Here is a 17246-nt window from a genome sequence, read left to right on the forward strand (position 1 = left end):
AATTATGATGATGATTACTTTGTGGAAAATAATATTCATGTATAATAGTTTTATTTTAGTATTTTTGATGCTTACTTTTTTTTTTCTTTAAGGTCCTGGGTGTGTTTATTTTCTCTGAGTCAGCTTTAAAAATAATAATAATGCATCAGAATCAGCATTGTTGCTAATCACTGAAATACCCCCATTCTGTAATATTATTATACTATTTAGCAATTAATGTACAGAAAAGATGACATTTTTGTGTTGTTTTTCTTTCCCTAAAAAACAACAACAGTGACATAATGTAAACAAGGTGGCATTTAAAGGGTTAAAATTCAAAAATTGAATAGTCATCAGGACTGATTAAACAAAACGCTGAGTGAAAGTGAAAAATTATATGAATATGAAATAGTTTGATGGCAGCGTTCTTGAGGCCGACATTGTTGTTTTCAAGGTTCTGTGTGTAACTTTTTAAAATAGATGTTTGAGGGTTAAAAATGATATCTTGACCTATATAAGAAACTTTAAGTTGGGCCTTCTCTGCCTTCACTGCTATAAGGTTTCTTCTTTTATCAGACAATGAGTATTTTTTAGATAGGAGCTGTTTTTATCTTTGACATGTTCGGAGTGTCACCTCCTCAGAAACGTCACTGACGTCTGTGGCGACGTGATAAAAAAAGAAACCCTATACCTATAATCAGAGCGGACAGAATGAACCTAATCATGCTATCTGCCTTTACTGCTCTGACTATTAGCATCTAAACTTGCCTCTGAGTCCCTGAAGACGTCCTGCGTACTACACAAATACTAACACACACACCCACACATGTCTCCACACTTGTTTACGATACAATGCCTCTATCTGTGATCGTCAAAACCTTCAATGAATCATTCACTGCTTGGTTTTTAATTTCCTGATTTAGATTTTATCTGTGTTCAGACTGATTTTTATTATTCGCAGCATGAGTCGGTGGGTGAGCGTAGAAGGAGCAGCATCCTCGTCTGCTGAGAAAAGTTAAGAAAAACAAGAGCACAGAACAGAAAACAGATGGGTGGTCCGAGGAGGAGATAAGAGATGGACGTAAACCTGAAACGCAGATAAAGAAAGATGCATGATGAGAGGGGAAAAAGGTGAGACTGAAGAACTGAGGGGCAATCAGACATGAAGGTAAAAGACAGAGACAAGGGAAAGAAGAAGAAGAAAAAAAGACATGAGTTGAAGGAACAAGGGAGGAGAGCGGGTCTCGGAGTTGACAAGGTTATCTAGCAGCGTGTGTGCCAACAGTTCTCTCCGAAAAAAGAAGGGGCCTGTCGAAATGTCAACACAGCCCGGGGCAGCGGGGATGTGCTCTGAATAAGATATGCAGTCAAGAGATATGAGAGGGACGCAGACTGAGAACGGGTCAGCGGGGTCGTTCGCATCAGCGGATGTCATTAACACGCCTGCAGACACACACACAGATCTCAATCACATGAAGAGCCATTAATTGAAACTGCAACACAAGCGGTGTAATTGTTTCGTCAATGCAAAGATTAAAAAAAAAAAAAAAAAAACTGTTGATAAAGGATTTCTCAGCGTTTCTTCGAGCAAAACATCTGGATATTTATGGCATTGTTTAAACAGACTTCATGCATATTGTATTCTGATATATTTATATCATACTTGATAAAATATTAACTGGGTAGGAAGCACACAGTAAACAATTTGGGGCCCCTTCACCACAGAGCACGTCCTCTAGCACCACCTGCAGGATCTTCTTGGTACTGCAGCTAAACTTACAACAACAGCAGAGATGATGCAAATGCTGCTGTTGTAGATCCAAAGAGGGTTTTTTTAATGCATGGACAGGGACTGGGATAGTGGAGACAAATTAAGTTGAAGCTGGTTTGGATTCATCAAAAAAACAAACAAACAAACAAAAAAGCACATTAAAAAAAATCCAAATTTTGGCTGTAAAATTCTAGTTTTACTATATTTAAATCTACTAAATGAAAAAACTGAAATATGTCTATAATGTATAGCTCACATGTAAGTATTAGAATTGATTATAAGTGGCCTTAAATGGTCTGACCCTCGACTGTAACAATCAAACTCACTATGAGCCTGTTTATTACATGAAATCCTCTAACAGGGCCTCACTAAAGGCAAACAAATTAACTTTTAAATCTCTTCTTAACATTCACTTCTATCGTTTTGTCTTACGAATGTGGTCCTATTTTGTCATATAACTGGTCTATGTTCCTTCCCAGTATGAGATGTCTGCATGACAAGACTTCTGGTGTGAATGTATGAAACTGGATTGGTCAATCAGCTGCAGATTAATTTCTTCAGGCCCAATGAAAGGTCACAACAAAAAGGAGCCAAGACGGTTTTGCCAATTTGTTGAGAGTTTGTGGGGGTGGATGGCCATTTTTTTTAAACCTCTTTACTGGGATAGGTTGCTGAAGTGTTGTATTTTGGTTTGTTAATCTTATTTTTGGCCTTTTGTCCTGTCAAAGTTCAACTTAAATGTGTAAATATCTTGCAAATAAATGCACCTATTATCTAAAAAACAAATAAATAAATCCACTAAATGTAGTACTTTACATCTATTTGCAATTATTTTCAACACTTTTAAAGTTTAATGTCGCCGTATTCACAAATGTTAAGATGAAAAAATATATATATATTTCTTTAATTCAAAAGCAAAGTGATGAGCTGAACTTTGAAACAAACCAATGACTGAAATCAGTGGGTGGTATGTTAATGTCCTCTGATGACTCTCCCTGGAAATGACTTTTTATATTTTTTATTTATCTTTAACACTAACAGAGCTTATGTAAGATGAATGCTCTTATCTTCTATACGTGTCCCGCTGGGGGCCTCTTTATCAGCAGAGTCAGGACGGGACAGATAACCACCGGGGATCACATTTAGTGGGATGCTCTGAATGTAACACCACAACAGTAGTCTGCTTTTGGAAAAGAGGCTTTTTTAAAACAACTTCTGGCATAAAAAATGATGACAGGATCGGACATAATCGCTGTTCGCCTCCCTCTGCACTCGCTTCATAACAACGTCTGATAATAATGTGTGTACAGTTATTGGGAGTGACTTATTATTGTGAATTACAAGACGATAAAACTCTAAAAATTATTATTTATTATTATTTTTTATAATATTATTTTATTATTATTATTATTGTGAATTACAAGACGATAAAACTCTAAAAATGCATAACAGAAGACAAGTGTGTGATTTAAACGCACAAATTATTGTGAAATATTCACCTTTTTTTAATTCAGAAATATAACAAACACAACAAACTAGAACTACGACCCAATTCAATACAGGTAACTGACCATAAAATGACATTTATATTCATTCAGTTGGCTATAAATACTGCACCCCCTAAGTAAGGCATCAAACCGCTGTCTTTTTGTTCACAATCACAAAAAAAAGCTTAAAATATCATTTGAAGTCATTCATTAAAGTACATTCTGAAGTCTAATGTCCTCCAAAAAAAATATCTACAGGATGCTGCGAAGGGATTTGGCTCAGTGAGATTTACAAGCAGAAGCCTTAATGTCCAAAATAGATTTGTTTCCTGTGATCTTTTCTCTCATTTGATGTCTTAGCAGCTGCACGAGGCTTTCAGCAAACAAAATCCAAAAGCTCGTCATAGAGGGATTTACAATGATTTAATTACTTTTAAAATGTTATTTATGTGCTATTTCCAAAGAAAGGCCACAGTTTGTGCTGAGACATGATCGAAGCTACGATCCTTCAATGTGGGGAATTTAGACAATAACTGATAAATTAAAAGCAAGGCCGCATTCAGCAAAAGATTTAACGAGTTTGTGTCGATTTCCATGTGATGCTCTCGTCGATATCCGATTTTTTGCACAGTGAATGGATGCTTCTGTACAGTGCGGTGTGAGCAGTCAGCAGATCTAGTGGAGCGAAACGTGGAGGTGGAAGTACAGTAGGTGGTTGCAGGAAGTGTTTCAGGCATAGAGAGGCTGGTAGCCACTTCTCCGGCTGCCAGTTCTACAGGTTATCACGCAAACGCTCAGCATCCCAAAGAACTGCAACAGCAAAAAAAATACATAAAGGTCATCAGACACAAGGCTTAAAAAATGTACTTTCTGAGGCGGCATGAACACATCGGCTCAGGGGTGGAGTTTAAGGGCTGCAAGTGCTCTAAATGCTACGAGCACAGGGATCAAGTGCTCTACTCTGTGAAGAGCAACGATCACAAAGTGGTAAATCCATTCACGCATGTCTTCCATTGTAAGGCTGTCTCCGAGTTCAGCTTTCTTAGAAAAAAATATCTTGGAAATGCATAATTAAATAAGCACAGTGTACAACCGCTGAAGTGGCTGACACTGATGCCTTTCTGTTTCAGATTGTAGCTTTCAACAAAGCTGTCATTGTGCATTAACACGAGCAGATTTAAAGGCAAGTAATATCCCGTTTGTGTAATTCGATTAAACAACACTTCGGTGCGGCTCTTCACTTATGACAAGCTGACATAACACAAAGTTAGGGCAAGTTAGAGAAATAGAATGTGTAGCCTCGCATTTATCTGGGAAAAAAGGCATCATCTGACTAGTGTGTATCTCACTGAACGGATGTACGGTCATGCATCTGCAGAACTCCTGTTACCTTGATGATGGCAAAGCCGAAAACGACCAGCATTGCATATCTCAACACATCCTGCAGGAGGTGCTCCAGCTTGCCCTGGCAGCCCTGAAACAACAACACAAGTCCAGTGAGCACACATACAGTACATAAGAAGCTTAGGAGTAAATGTTTAAATGCATTCAATCCGAGATCATTTGTGTTTCAAAGTCTATTTCAAACTGTGCAAGCAGTTAGAAGCATTTAATAAACCAGACCGAATAAACAGCGCACGATGCTGAGCTCACATGTACAGTCGTCCTCTGATGTATTCATAGCCTCCCATTAAAGAAGGAAACAAAGAGCTGTCACTGAAATGAGCTGAAACTGACAAAAGTAATAATAATAAAAAAATTAAATAAAAAAAAAGGAAATCATAATATATTTAGAAAAATAGATTTAAAAAAAGAAAAGGGCAAACAAGCATGATGGGACCCGTTCATCCATCCATCCATCCATTATCTATACACCACTTACTCCTCACTGGGGTCGTGGGGGGCTGGAGTCTATCCCAGCTGACTCAGGGTGAAGGCAGGGGACACCCTGGACAGGTCATCAGTCTATCACAGGGCTACACTTAGAGACAGACAACCAAGCACACTCACATTCACACCAACGGACAATTTAGAATCACCAATTAGCCTCAACATGTTTTTGGACTGTGTGGGAGGAAGCCGGAGAACCCGGAGAGAACCCACGCTGGGGAGAACATGGAAACTCCACGCAGAAAGACCCGGGTGTCCTCACTGGGACGTGAACCAGCGACCTTCTTTCTGCGAGGCAACAGTGCTAACCACCGCTCCACCTTGCAGCCCATGATGTGACCCATAAACTAACTATTTAGTTGAACAACCCTTTGAGCCAATCACTGCAATCAAGTGCTTTCTGTAACTCAATCAGACTTCTGCACCTGTTGATAAGTATTTAGATTTTGGCCCACTGCTCATCAGCAAAATGCTATAATTTGTCTGGGATTGTTTTTTTAAAAAAATTCTTTTCAACCACAATTCAAAAGCAACGTCTTATTTCACTAAATTAAAATTTAGCAAATTTTTATTTATTATTACGTTTTTCAGTTTCTACTTATTTGAGTGACTTTTGTGAATTTTGCCTTGTCTTTAATGGAATCATATGAATACATTTGAGGACGACTGTAAATTCATGCAAAGCGTCTATTTCCAAAAAAAAAAAAAAAAAGAGACACGTCTGTCTGACTTACCTCCGTGTTCAGCAGATCGAGCTGATCCAGTCGGCCGGTGCACTGTGAGGTGACGTTTATACAGCAGGACTTGGGCACCGTGTTGTTGTGGCTGGTAAACCAGCTGGAGTTGGTCCAGCTGGTGTAGTTGTTGACACCACAGCAATGCAACTGCACAGAGTCAAAGAGAAAACATACAGGCGATGAGAATGTTCCGTTGCCTGCATCGTGGACACGTAGGTGGAGAGCACAGCGTTTGTTTATCGGTGGCAGAAGAATTTTTCTCTTACTGAAGCCTGAAGACAGATTGAAAAGCAAATCATCAAAGCAAGAGAGGGAAATGAAACCAAGCAGGTCAGAGGGAATACAAGCAATGCAGAAGAGGTTGAAGAGAATGAAAGCACAACTGAGAAAACAAATCTATTTATACACAGTAGAATATAGAACACCAACCTGAGTTTGCAGTAAGTCTACAGCGTTGGTTTCAGCGGCGCCCTGTCCGCCGTACTTTGAGAAGGCGTCGTTCATAGATTTTTCCAGGCTTCCATTAATCTGGAGAGACACGAGAGGAAACACAAAGTATGCAGACAGGTGCTTAACAAAGAATATGCAAGTTTTTCTTAATGGATGATGAAAAAATAGCTTAAATTGCGAAAACACTGTTTCGACCACCTATCTGTGACTCACCTTGCCTTGGTAGATGAAGCTGAACACCAACGCAGCCACTTCAGCTGCAAAGATCACCATGATGATCAGGAAGAACTGGAAAAAAAGAGACAGGAATTAAATCTAGAGAACAAAACAGAACATACAAAACATCAAAGATGACAGCTGGCATTGTGGTTTTCGTCTCCAGACTCCAGCTGAGCGAGGAACCGAGAGGCTGACCGACTCTTCCGCCGCTCTCCCTCATACTCACAAAGCTGAGGCCGAATTTGGACTCGCGAAGCGTGGAGCAGCATCCCACCACGCCGAAGACGAACATCACCACGCTGATGCCGATGACGATGACGGCTGGGATCAGCGTGTGCTTGTCCTGAATGAAACTGCCAAAGTTGTCATAGCTCTGGATCATGTAGGCGCCAACGTAGGCCAACGCCGCTCCTGCAGCCTGTCGGGAAGAAACAACGTGTCAGGATCATATGTTTTTTGATTCACGTTTTGACAATCTCAACCTCTTATTATTATCTGAAGGCATAATCAACATAATTTGTAAACAGTTGCAGCATGAGAAAGCATAAGTGGAGACAGGACTTTGGTGGTTTGTGAATATTTCTCTGTCACAAGCAAGTATCTGCAGGAGGGAGGAACTGAAGGTGCTGGCTGCTGAGTGGCAAGTTTCTGCACCAGTGAGATGGTGGAAGAAGATCCAAGGACACGGAGGAGCTAATCAGCTAGCTGCAACACATTCTGTGCACATCCTCATGTAATTGTATAAAGTACACTGGATCAGGGAGAGGCCGTCAGTCAGACTTCGTGTCCTGGCATTAACTCTGTTGATGTTAAGGTGAGAAGTTTGATCCAGAGCTCTGTATGCTTGTTCAACTATCTGATAAATAAATACTTTGAGTGAGACCTACATATCTTCTCCTATTGCTTCATTAAACGAATGTGCATCCCACACATAGTTGGATTTCTGGTAGTTTGGGACACATGTGACACATGTCAAAGTGTTCAATCAAAGCCGAGGAGGTAAAAATGAGCAGCTGTCATGTGTCCATACAGATCAGAACATGTTTATAATTACATCAAGTAAGGAACTGAGAGTAAATGCATTGAAATAAATATTAAAAGACACAAGTTTACTCATTTTTCTGTCTAATAAAGACCCAACAGAAATCAACTCAACTGTTTTATCTGTGTCCATTGTTTATTGGCAGAAGCTCCCACACTAAGCACTACATTACGTTGCCTAATTTTCATTATTTCTGCTAATTCACAATCTAACATGCTATTTTAACTTGAATGAATGGAATTAATGGAGATTCGGCTTGTAAATCTTCACTCAACAACGCAGAAACACACACATATTGATAGAGTGGAAGGGATTTGCCACATGGTCTGTTCTCCAGTCTGTGCAGGAGCTAAAATATTCTCCACACTGCATAACCAAAAACCAACAAGAGAGCCGGCTGTAACCTTCCATTAGGAAATACTGGTGTAATGCTTCAGTCATTTGGTCGGTCTGATAGTTAAAATACACCAACCTGTACCGCATTAGTAGAATGTTTAACTACTATACAAAAGACAGGAGACACAGTGACCTTCTAATAGCCACAAACACCAATAAATCTGAATGATTTCGTTCTCGTGTCTTTATCCGGTGTGATCTGGGTCACTGATAGTTTATCAAGGTGGAGGCAGATGGAAGTTTAAGTCACGCCATCGTCGCCGCTGTTGTCCGAGTCATGCTTCAGTAGTGACATCACCGATCACAAGACTGCGTGTATAGGAACCGAAGACACTAAAAATTAACAAAAAAGATCGATCTATCTGTTCCCCCAGAAGTCAGGAGGCTCAACAGTACGCATCAACAACAAAAACAGAAGTGTTTCTGTCGTCGCTCCTGACTCCCCTTTGCCCTTTAAAATGCACCGTCAGAATTAATTCAGGTCATCGTTTGTGATAAAAGAAGTCCAACAGTGAGAGGTGGGGAGGGAGGGAGGAGCAAAAGGTAAAAGTTACATAAACCACACTTCTGAATCTAGACTGTGATCGAGGTTAAACTCAAACACAGTGTTTTGTACACGCTGGTAGCACAGTTGAGAATATGAGAGGGCTACACTTTCCTTTGTTTGACAGACAGATGTCAAAAAAACAGATGATGGCACCAGACTTTATTGCTGGAATAACAATCAGAATTCCCCTTTGTGTGTGCGCATAACGTCAGGTCACTTCCTCCTCCGATTATCAGAGTTACACGTCGTTTGTTCCTATCTGTGTGTTTTGCCTTTAACAATAATTCCTTCTGGAGTTCAACCTCATGACTCACTTCTCTTAATCACTCCACAGTCACGGGATCCCTGTGGGGTAGTTACGCTACACCCCCCTCCCCACCACCACCACCACCACCACCGCTCACCCCCTAATCTTTCCAGAAACTCTGATCTTGTGCCTAAGAAGCAGCACAAAGAGGCTTACACAACGTATAGCGTCCACGCACGCCGCCACCTCCCTGGAATGTGGGAAATCTCCGAGGCCGTGTCTCTTGATGCGGGGATGATGTTAGCGGGTCCCTGCGGCACTAATACTGTATCCCGGATCACATTCCAGACGTGGTGCACGTTTGGACCGACTTGGGGAAAGAAAGCAGCAGTTCTGCTCATGTGATTGGTTGAACTTTTATTTCCCCTCATGAATCATCCAATTTGTTGGAAAATCAGATACACTGATTACATTTAGAAGGTTATTAAATTGTTTGGAATCTTGAATAAACTTTCAATAATGTTTTGAGAGGTCAGTTTTATATTTTGGGTAAATCTCTCAATACAGCTTCTAGGCCAAACTCTCACTCTCAGTTAGATTTTTATTGATAGAGCACCAATTCAAATCAAAAAGCAAGGGGAAGACTTTACGATGTGATGCTACAGCGTAAAACAACAAACTCCCAGTGATTCTCTTTGAGGAAGCTGCTCAGTGCCGGCACACGAGCAGCACTATCCCTTAACAGCCTCCATTATCTCCATCCATCAAGGAACTCAATACGCATGACGGCCGACAACAAAACAAGGAACCAAAATAATAAATAAAAAAGCGATACTGAAATGGAGGGAAACCGGAGAGAAAGTGGCCATCTGAGGCAGCTATTAGAAATCTGTGAAGAAAAACAAACGCTCACTCAGGTGGACTTTGGCCCACATTCTTTAGAAACGCTGATTAAAGCGACTACACGACTGGAAAAGTCCACATGTGGGTGACTTGTTAGATTATGTAGGTTGGACAAGAAGTCTGCTGTCCAACGTGTGTGTTGTTTGTAAAGCAGAGCTGCTGGAAAACAAGGAAATTAATTTACCTTTAAACCCTAAACATGGTTAAAACAAAGAATCTGATCATACCAGTCAGACATGAGGAAATAAAGCATTAGGCTGAAGATGGCGCATGAGGAAATTAAAAAAAGAAGTACATGTGGGTATTCAAATTAAAGCAATAAAGCGTGTTTGTGCTCTCGCTTACAAATATTGACACACACAAGCCTGTGACAGTAATCTAATTACACACACTGTCCCTTCTGCTGCTTTTCTTACAGTAAAATGAGGACAGTCAGAGTTCATTACCCAGCATGAACCAACAACATCCAGCCAAAGTTGACTCTGAAGTGACTTTTGATCGGCCACAGTGTGAGTCAGAGTTCAGCATGACTCTGACAGGACAGGCTTCCTCTGCTTCACAAGAGCTGGGAATGTGTTTGGAAACCTGAATAAAACAAACTACGCAGATGTGAGCTGAAATGAGGAAGTGTGGTGCAACTGTGTTAGGCCAGAGCACTGGGAGAGGCCACGAGGATGTTTATCAAGCCCTGGGTTGTGATTTATAAATCTTTAAACACAACATAAAGCCTCACATGTGTGTGAATAACAACGATTAGAGAACCGTGGAAAGAAAACAGGTTCAGATCGCTGCTGTTCAGCCATCACCCACGTTTCACTTCCCTTTCCTTCCGCTCTGCCCTCATTTCAAATCTGTGCAGGTGGAGAAACGGCGAAACACTTACCCAGAATATGAGGCTGAGGAAGAGGAGGATGGTTTTGGACGTGATGATTCCGCAGTCCATGGTGCGTGTGCGTGAGGCTGAGGCTGGAGGGAGACTGTGTGGAGTCGCTGCGGTCCTGATTTGTATTGATCTCACCGGGCTGCTCTCTCCTGCTGCTTTTGGTCACAAGTTTTCTCGCTCTGCCTGACTGCAGTGACTGAGATCACATGATCACATGGTTTGGGGAGGAGGAGAGCAACGCAACGGAACAGGTCCTGCAGCCCCCCCTCCACCCCGTGCTTCAGCCTCCTGCTGGGGGCTGCAGCGCATCACACATCAGCGGGCAGGAGGCAGACCAGAGACCAGAACAGAACCAGAGGGGGTTTTCTGTCAATTTAACATAAAATAAAATAAAATAAAATGGGTTTGAACCCTTTTTTACAACTAAATAATGAGCATTTATTGATCTTAATCTGCCCTACACTCTCAAATATAATGTTTGGGGTCGAAAAATTTTGGATTTTGATTTTATTTAAGTTTTTTTTTTCTTTCTCAGCTAATTTTATCACTTATTCTGTGTGCTTATTGTATTTTAATTTTTAATTTATTTTTATTGAAAGGCACTTTGTAGCATTTGTTTTGAAAACTACTCTAAAATAAAGTTTATTATTATTATAAAAATCTATATTTTTTAAAAGTTAAAACAGTTTCTTTAAGTTCAACCAGCAAACTATACTGACTCTGGGGGGGAATTAGCTTTTCCTCTTTAATCAGTGGTATTTTTACTTATCAGCTGTAACTGTCTGAAACTACCCACACATATTAAAATAAAGGAGGAGACTTTGAAAAAAAAATTACCTCAATTTTAATCTAGTTTTAAATCAACAGTCAATAAATTACACATAATATTAAGTTGAAGCAATCACCAGCATTTCTATATCAACACAAACCTGCACAGTCATGTCTAAAATGATTTATCTGAATGAGTAAATAGTGTTTTTTTTCTTACAGCCATGCATTTCATCACGTGTTGGGGAATGAGTTATTATATGGAGTGTACACCGTGGGGTGTGGGCTCCACCTTAGTGGGAAAATGTTATCTCTTTTTGCCAGCTTTTAAAAGTAAAACAACACAAACTCCCCGCGTCTCTGATGATTCACTCCAGGGAGGATTTCTAGTTTTTCAGAAGAATCTGTAACTCAGCATGATTGAGCAACAACTCGGGAACGGGAACTATGAGGCTGATCGGTTATGAATTCATGGCCTCACTTGAATCATACTGATGCTCCACTTTTCTGCTCCTCAAGTTAATACTAAATGCGACTCTGGTGTCGCTTTGCAGTTGAATAGAGGACACTGATCACACTGACAATCCACTGCCACATAACAGTGGTTGCATTATGACCACTTCAACAGGCGGGCGGGAGGCCTCGGCTGTAGTCCAGTGGAAGATAAGCTCAATGCTGCCGACTTCGTTCGCTGACATTTCACTTACTTACTGTGGTGGTTTGAGGGAGCAGAAGTTGTCAGCTGGTGTTCTTCTCAGCATAAAACGGCAAAAGGCTCCGACTTTTCATATGACAACTCATATGACACAAACTAAAAGGGGTCAATCAAAGCGTTAGATTCCACACTAAGCAGTGGATGAAGATGAGACAAAAGCTGTACAAGAAAGCTGGAAAAACTCTCTGCTCAGAAGAAATACAAGTTTTGGTTTATTAATGGGGGCAATATGTTAGTCTCAGCAGATTAATCCAAGCCATTTGTATCATGTTAAAGAAGGTAGAGAGGCATGGGCATTCCAAGAGATCATTCCAACTTTATTTGATCCTATACAGGAATATCTGCTTCACTCGAGTCCAGTGTTACGGTTTCTACACTTCAATAATGACAAAAAAATGACACTTCCTGGGCACCAAACACATGACTATGTTCCCTTCGTGGCCACTTTAAAATGTAGTTCTGCTTAAGACAGCACAGCCTTGCCACTTACTGGCCTGAAACAGAACTGCATCTTCACTGAAACAAAAACGTCTTCACTCTGCTGTGTGTTTGTGCGCTCTGTGTGCATGTAAGTGCAGGAGGCGCTATCAGTCCACTACAGAAGGCTGGACTACTTTGCCAATCTTCTCCCGAACACACACACACACTCAAGTGCACTTGTTATCTCATATTAAGGAAAGAAAAAGAAAAAAACAGCGGGAGAAAACACAAAGGAGAGACGGAGACTAATTCTCTTTAAGTGTTTTACAAGTGTGATAATTTCATTCCACATGTCAGAATCTTCTCTATTTGAGAACAAATATGAAACAATGGTCCAGATTTTTGATCACATTTTAGCTTCAAGGTCTGAACATTATTTATTTATGTACTTTGGCTTATTTTCAATGTATACATGTATGAACCCAACATGAAAAATGATTTTAAACTGCAAATGTGAACACCATTTTTTAATTATTATTTTTTGTATATGCAGTTTACAAACAGAATGACCACGAGATCACAAAAACAGACTTGCATGATGGCTTTTTTATTTTATTTTTAGAAAATCAGCACGTGAGAATCACTAAAACTACAGAACCTTCAGTCGTAGGTCAAACATGCAAACCACACAGAACCTGTGAATGTACCTGCAACCGACTGTGCACAAATATGTAAAATAACAACAAATGGTTACACATGATAAAAAGTGCTATTTTATGTTTGAAATAAGACGGTATCGGACTGAAGTTGATATTTCAAAAAGTCCTGTAACAAACTGTATATTAGGGTATTTTGTGCAAAATCAGTAGAGAGTAAAGAAAAACAAAGCAGAATATTCTTGTTGACATAAAACTAGAGACTGATGTTTAAATAAGAAAGAAATTGGCTTAAATACACATCCATTAATGTGAATGCATCCCTTGTTGATTATTGATAGAGAGTCTTTCAAAAAACCGCAAAATTAATCTTAAATTCGTTTGTCTGGTTGCCCCACCTAACTGGCTGATAACAAAGACTCTGGTTAAGGCCCGTCTTCCTCCACACAGTAGAGACATACAGTAGTATCTATTTTTTACCATGTAGCTCATTACACAAATAATATTTTGGGGTTATCCAACCTTCTTAACATAATCCATTTTTAAAAACATGCTCTTGCTTTTGTTATCTATGTCTAGGTCACTCTATGGTGACCTCAGCATAGAAATAAGGCAACTGTGTTTCTTTGGTCATCTTTAAATGGACATATTTTGTAAAAAATAACAGAAATTTTAGATTTTTTTTAGGGCAGTATATCAGTCACATTATTGTGTTTAAGCTTATTCAGTTTTAAAACTTTGTAATTGGCTATTTAGAGGATGTAGAGTTGTTAAACTGTTCAAATTACACATCTCAAATTACATTCTGCACCTGTCCACTCGTAATTAAGCAACATATTTGACGGAATTCGACCAATTTCTAAATAAAAAATACAGATATGTGCAGCTGAGAATGTGCAGATTTTTATGAGATGCGTTTCATAATGATATACAGCATTTTAGGCAGGGATTTTATAGAATAATCCAGTTGAAGAAAACACAAACTTGATCAAGTTAGAGAGGGAGAGAAGAGGCGCACTGTGGTGGCGGGGTTGAGTCTACACGGTTCTCATTGGGGTGTCTTAAAGCGTGGACCTGTCATGAGGACAACACAGACACCCACTCTGTCTTCTACTTGATCCTGGTCTCAGAGATATTACAATGTCTGCTCCTGCGATTGCTTTACCGGCGCCTGGTCCGGCCAAGTCTCCCAAGAAGACAAGCAAGGCCAAGAAAGGTCCGACTGTGTCAAGCCTGATACTGAAGGCTGTGGCTGCGTCCTCCGAGCGCACTGGCATAACCCTGCCAGCCCTGAAGAAGGTCCTGGCGGCGCGAGGCTACGATGTGAACAAGAACAAAGTCAGGCTGGCCGGTGCCATCAGGCGCTTGGTGGCCAAGAAAGTTCTGGTCCGGAGCAAAGGCTCTCTCAAGCTGAACAAAAAGCCTCCCACACCTCGAAAGAAGAAGGTGGTGAAAAAGAAGAAGGCAACGACCAAGAAGGCTAAGAAGCCCAGCGCCAAGAAAGCAGCAGCAAAGAAGTCACCTAAAAAGAAGAAGGCAAAGAAGAGCCCCAAAAAGAAAGCCGCCAAGAAGCCAAAGGCCCCCAAGAAGGTCAAACGCAGGGTCGCCAAGGCTCCCAAGGCTGCCAAGGCTGCCAAGACCAGGACCAGGGCTGCCGCTAAGAAGTGAATATTCTCCCACTGAACACTATGCGGCCCAAAGGCGTTTTTGCCGGCTTTTGACTCTGTGTGGACTAAACTGCATTCAACTCAAGATTCTGAGTTTGCTTTAGCTATTTTAGTTTTTCTACAGTTGAAAATACTGAACTTGCTGTTTGAGAACCCTTTCTCACTCTCTCTCTCTTCTGTCGTAGCCTGTATTAGATTGAATAGCAACAGTTGGAAATGTAAAAAAAAAAATATAAAAAAATAACATACAATAAAACTATTTTAATTTACACAGTGTGAGGTGTGTTTTTTTCTTTTTTATCTCGGAATAACTTTCTTTTAAACAATTCTTTAAAACATGTGGAACATAGTCTGCTATAGACTTTGTTCTAAAATATAATGTTGTCATTCAAAAGCACTGAGTCGTATCTTAGAAAAAAACAAAAAGCAAACAAACAAACAAAAAAGACAGTCTATTTTGTAGCCTGACCTAAAACTGAACCTTCTTAATAAACAGAACGGCCGACAGTGACGCGAAATGTTTCAGAGAAGCGCTTTTTACGCACCATTACGCACAATTACGCACCGGAATAGTGGGCCAGATTTTTAAAACACATTATAAGTTCAAGAATTTTAACTTTATTTTATTTATGTGCTTGGCCTATTTTTTCAAAATGTGCTAACCCAATATGACAAATGAGTTTTACCTACAAATATTTATTTATTTTTCGGAGAAGCGCTTTTACGCACCACTACACACCATTACGCACAGGAACCAAGACCGCTAGACCTGCTTCCTTTCATGTAAATTCGACCACTACTTACAAAATATGTTTTCTTGGAACTGGTAGATGTTTCTGCGTGTTTCTCTTGCACTGATGTCGAGTGAAGATTGATATGCAGAATATGAGTTGGACCGAGGAGGTCCCAGAACAGCAGCTGGTGGCACTTGCTCGCTGCACGCAAAGTGCAGCTAATCATCAGTGACCACAGTGAGGTATGATGGGCGTGACAAAAAGTGGTCGTTGGGTTACCTCTTATCTCCAGGAGAAGGGGGAAAAAATCCACAACAACCAAACATGTGAGGGTTTCAGTAGCGAATAGAAGAAGTGATAGTGCCGAGTGCATGACGAATTTAGACGTAGACGACTTTCCTCATCCAAGATGGTGGTGACTGTGTGAGTTTTGAGTGAGGAAAAAAGAGAGTTGAACTCAAGGGTCAAGACAAACAGAAACCAGATATATGATTCATATTAATTCTTTCCTTTCCATACTATATTCTGAGGTAATGGGGTTTTAAACTACTATAAAGCTTAATTTTTTAATTGTATGTGGTGATTCCTCAGGCTGCAGAGCTCATCAGCTGCATGGCATCTGCTGGCAAGAATTTGGCCATTTGACTGTAAAATCAAATCAAATAAAATCAAATAATACCTAAAGTAGACAACTGCACAAAAAAAACTGCTGAAAAAAAAACTATATTTAATAAAATCCCATTGATTTAACTTTACCTGGATTGACCCTTTTCTTTTTACTGTACTTTGCATGAAGTAAATTGATACACATGATTATTCATGACTCACTTTACTTTTAGTTTTGAGCTGCACTGTGTGATTGAATGCGGGCGGAGTGTACATGGTCGTCTCATTGTGTGATCCTGTATGTTTGTCAAAAGTGAAGTGTGAGAAAAGGTCCGTCAGAGAAATGTGACATATTTGTTTATGTAATGTTACATATTAACCCAAAACAAACAATGATAGATTATTGAGACTTCCTCTTATGTGATAAAGAGGAAAACACTGGCACTGGTTCTCTTTGTTCACATTTAGTCTCAGTCTGCTGTTTGTTTCAATACCTACTGTGTTTGTTGTTTCATTTTTTAAACTTTTCTTTTGCAGCTTGCCAAACATTCCTGTTCTGCCTTGTCTGGTGTGACGAAGAAATTCCCAGGATTTTCCCAGTTGCGTATACTTATGTGACTTTTAACATATACACTATATTGCCAAAAGTATTCGCTCACCTGCCTTGACTCGCATATGAACTGAAGTGACATCCCATTCTTATCCATAGGGTTTAATATGACGTCGGTCCACCCTTTGCTGCTGTAACAGCTTCAACTCTTCTGGGAAGGCTGTCCACAAGGTCTAGGAGTGTGTTTATGGGAATTTTTGACCTTTCTTCCAGAAGCACATTTGTGAGGTCACACACTGATGCTAGACGAGAAGGCCTGGCTCTCAGTCACCGCTCTAATTTGTTCCATTGGTGTTGTATCAGGTTGAGGTCAGGACTCTGTGCAGGACAGTCAAGTTCTTCCACACCATGTCTTCATGGACCTTGCTTCGTGTACTGGAACACAGTCTTCCTGGAAGAGGAAGGGGCCATCTCCAAACTGTTTCCATGAAGTTGGGAGCATGGAATTGTCCAAAATCTCTTGGTATGCTGAAGCATTCACAGTTCCTTTCACTGGGACTAATGGGCCAAGCCCAGCTC

The 17246-nt window shown here is 40.3% G+C and overlaps 2 protein-coding genes across 2 annotated transcripts; one reads left to right on the plus strand and one right to left on the minus strand.

The window, feature by feature from the left end:
• Positions 1 to 3231: 3231 nt before the first annotated feature.
• Positions 3232 to 10747, minus strand: tspan36 (tetraspanin 36). The gene is made up of 7 exons (XM_008279342.1): positions 10552 to 10747; positions 6760 to 6951; positions 6528 to 6602; positions 6294 to 6392; positions 5862 to 6011; positions 4628 to 4711; positions 3232 to 4047 (listed from the first exon to the last, which is right to left on the minus strand). Exons 1-7 carry the CDS (start codon positions 10609 to 10611, stop codon positions 3967 to 3969), a joined length of 741 nt encoding a protein of 246 aa, XP_008277564.1. The 5' UTR covers positions 10612 to 10747; the 3' UTR covers positions 3232 to 3966.
• Positions 10748 to 14197: 3450 nt separating this feature from the next.
• Positions 14198 to 15046, plus strand: LOC103355508 (histone H1). Its single transcript, XM_008279341.1, has one exon. It carries the CDS (start codon positions 14251 to 14253, stop codon positions 14776 to 14778), a length of 528 nt encoding a protein of 175 aa, XP_008277563.1. The 5' UTR covers positions 14198 to 14250; the 3' UTR covers positions 14779 to 15046.
• The last annotated feature ends 2200 nt before the right edge of the window (positions 15047 to 17246 follow it).

The sequence above is a fragment of the Stegastes partitus genome, unplaced genomic scaffold, assembly GCF_000690725.1.
Source record: "Stegastes partitus isolate 25-593 unplaced genomic scaffold, Stegastes_partitus-1.0.2 Scaffold155, whole genome shotgun sequence".
NCBI classification, from domain to species: Eukaryota; Metazoa; Chordata; class Actinopteri; family Pomacentridae; genus Stegastes; species Stegastes partitus.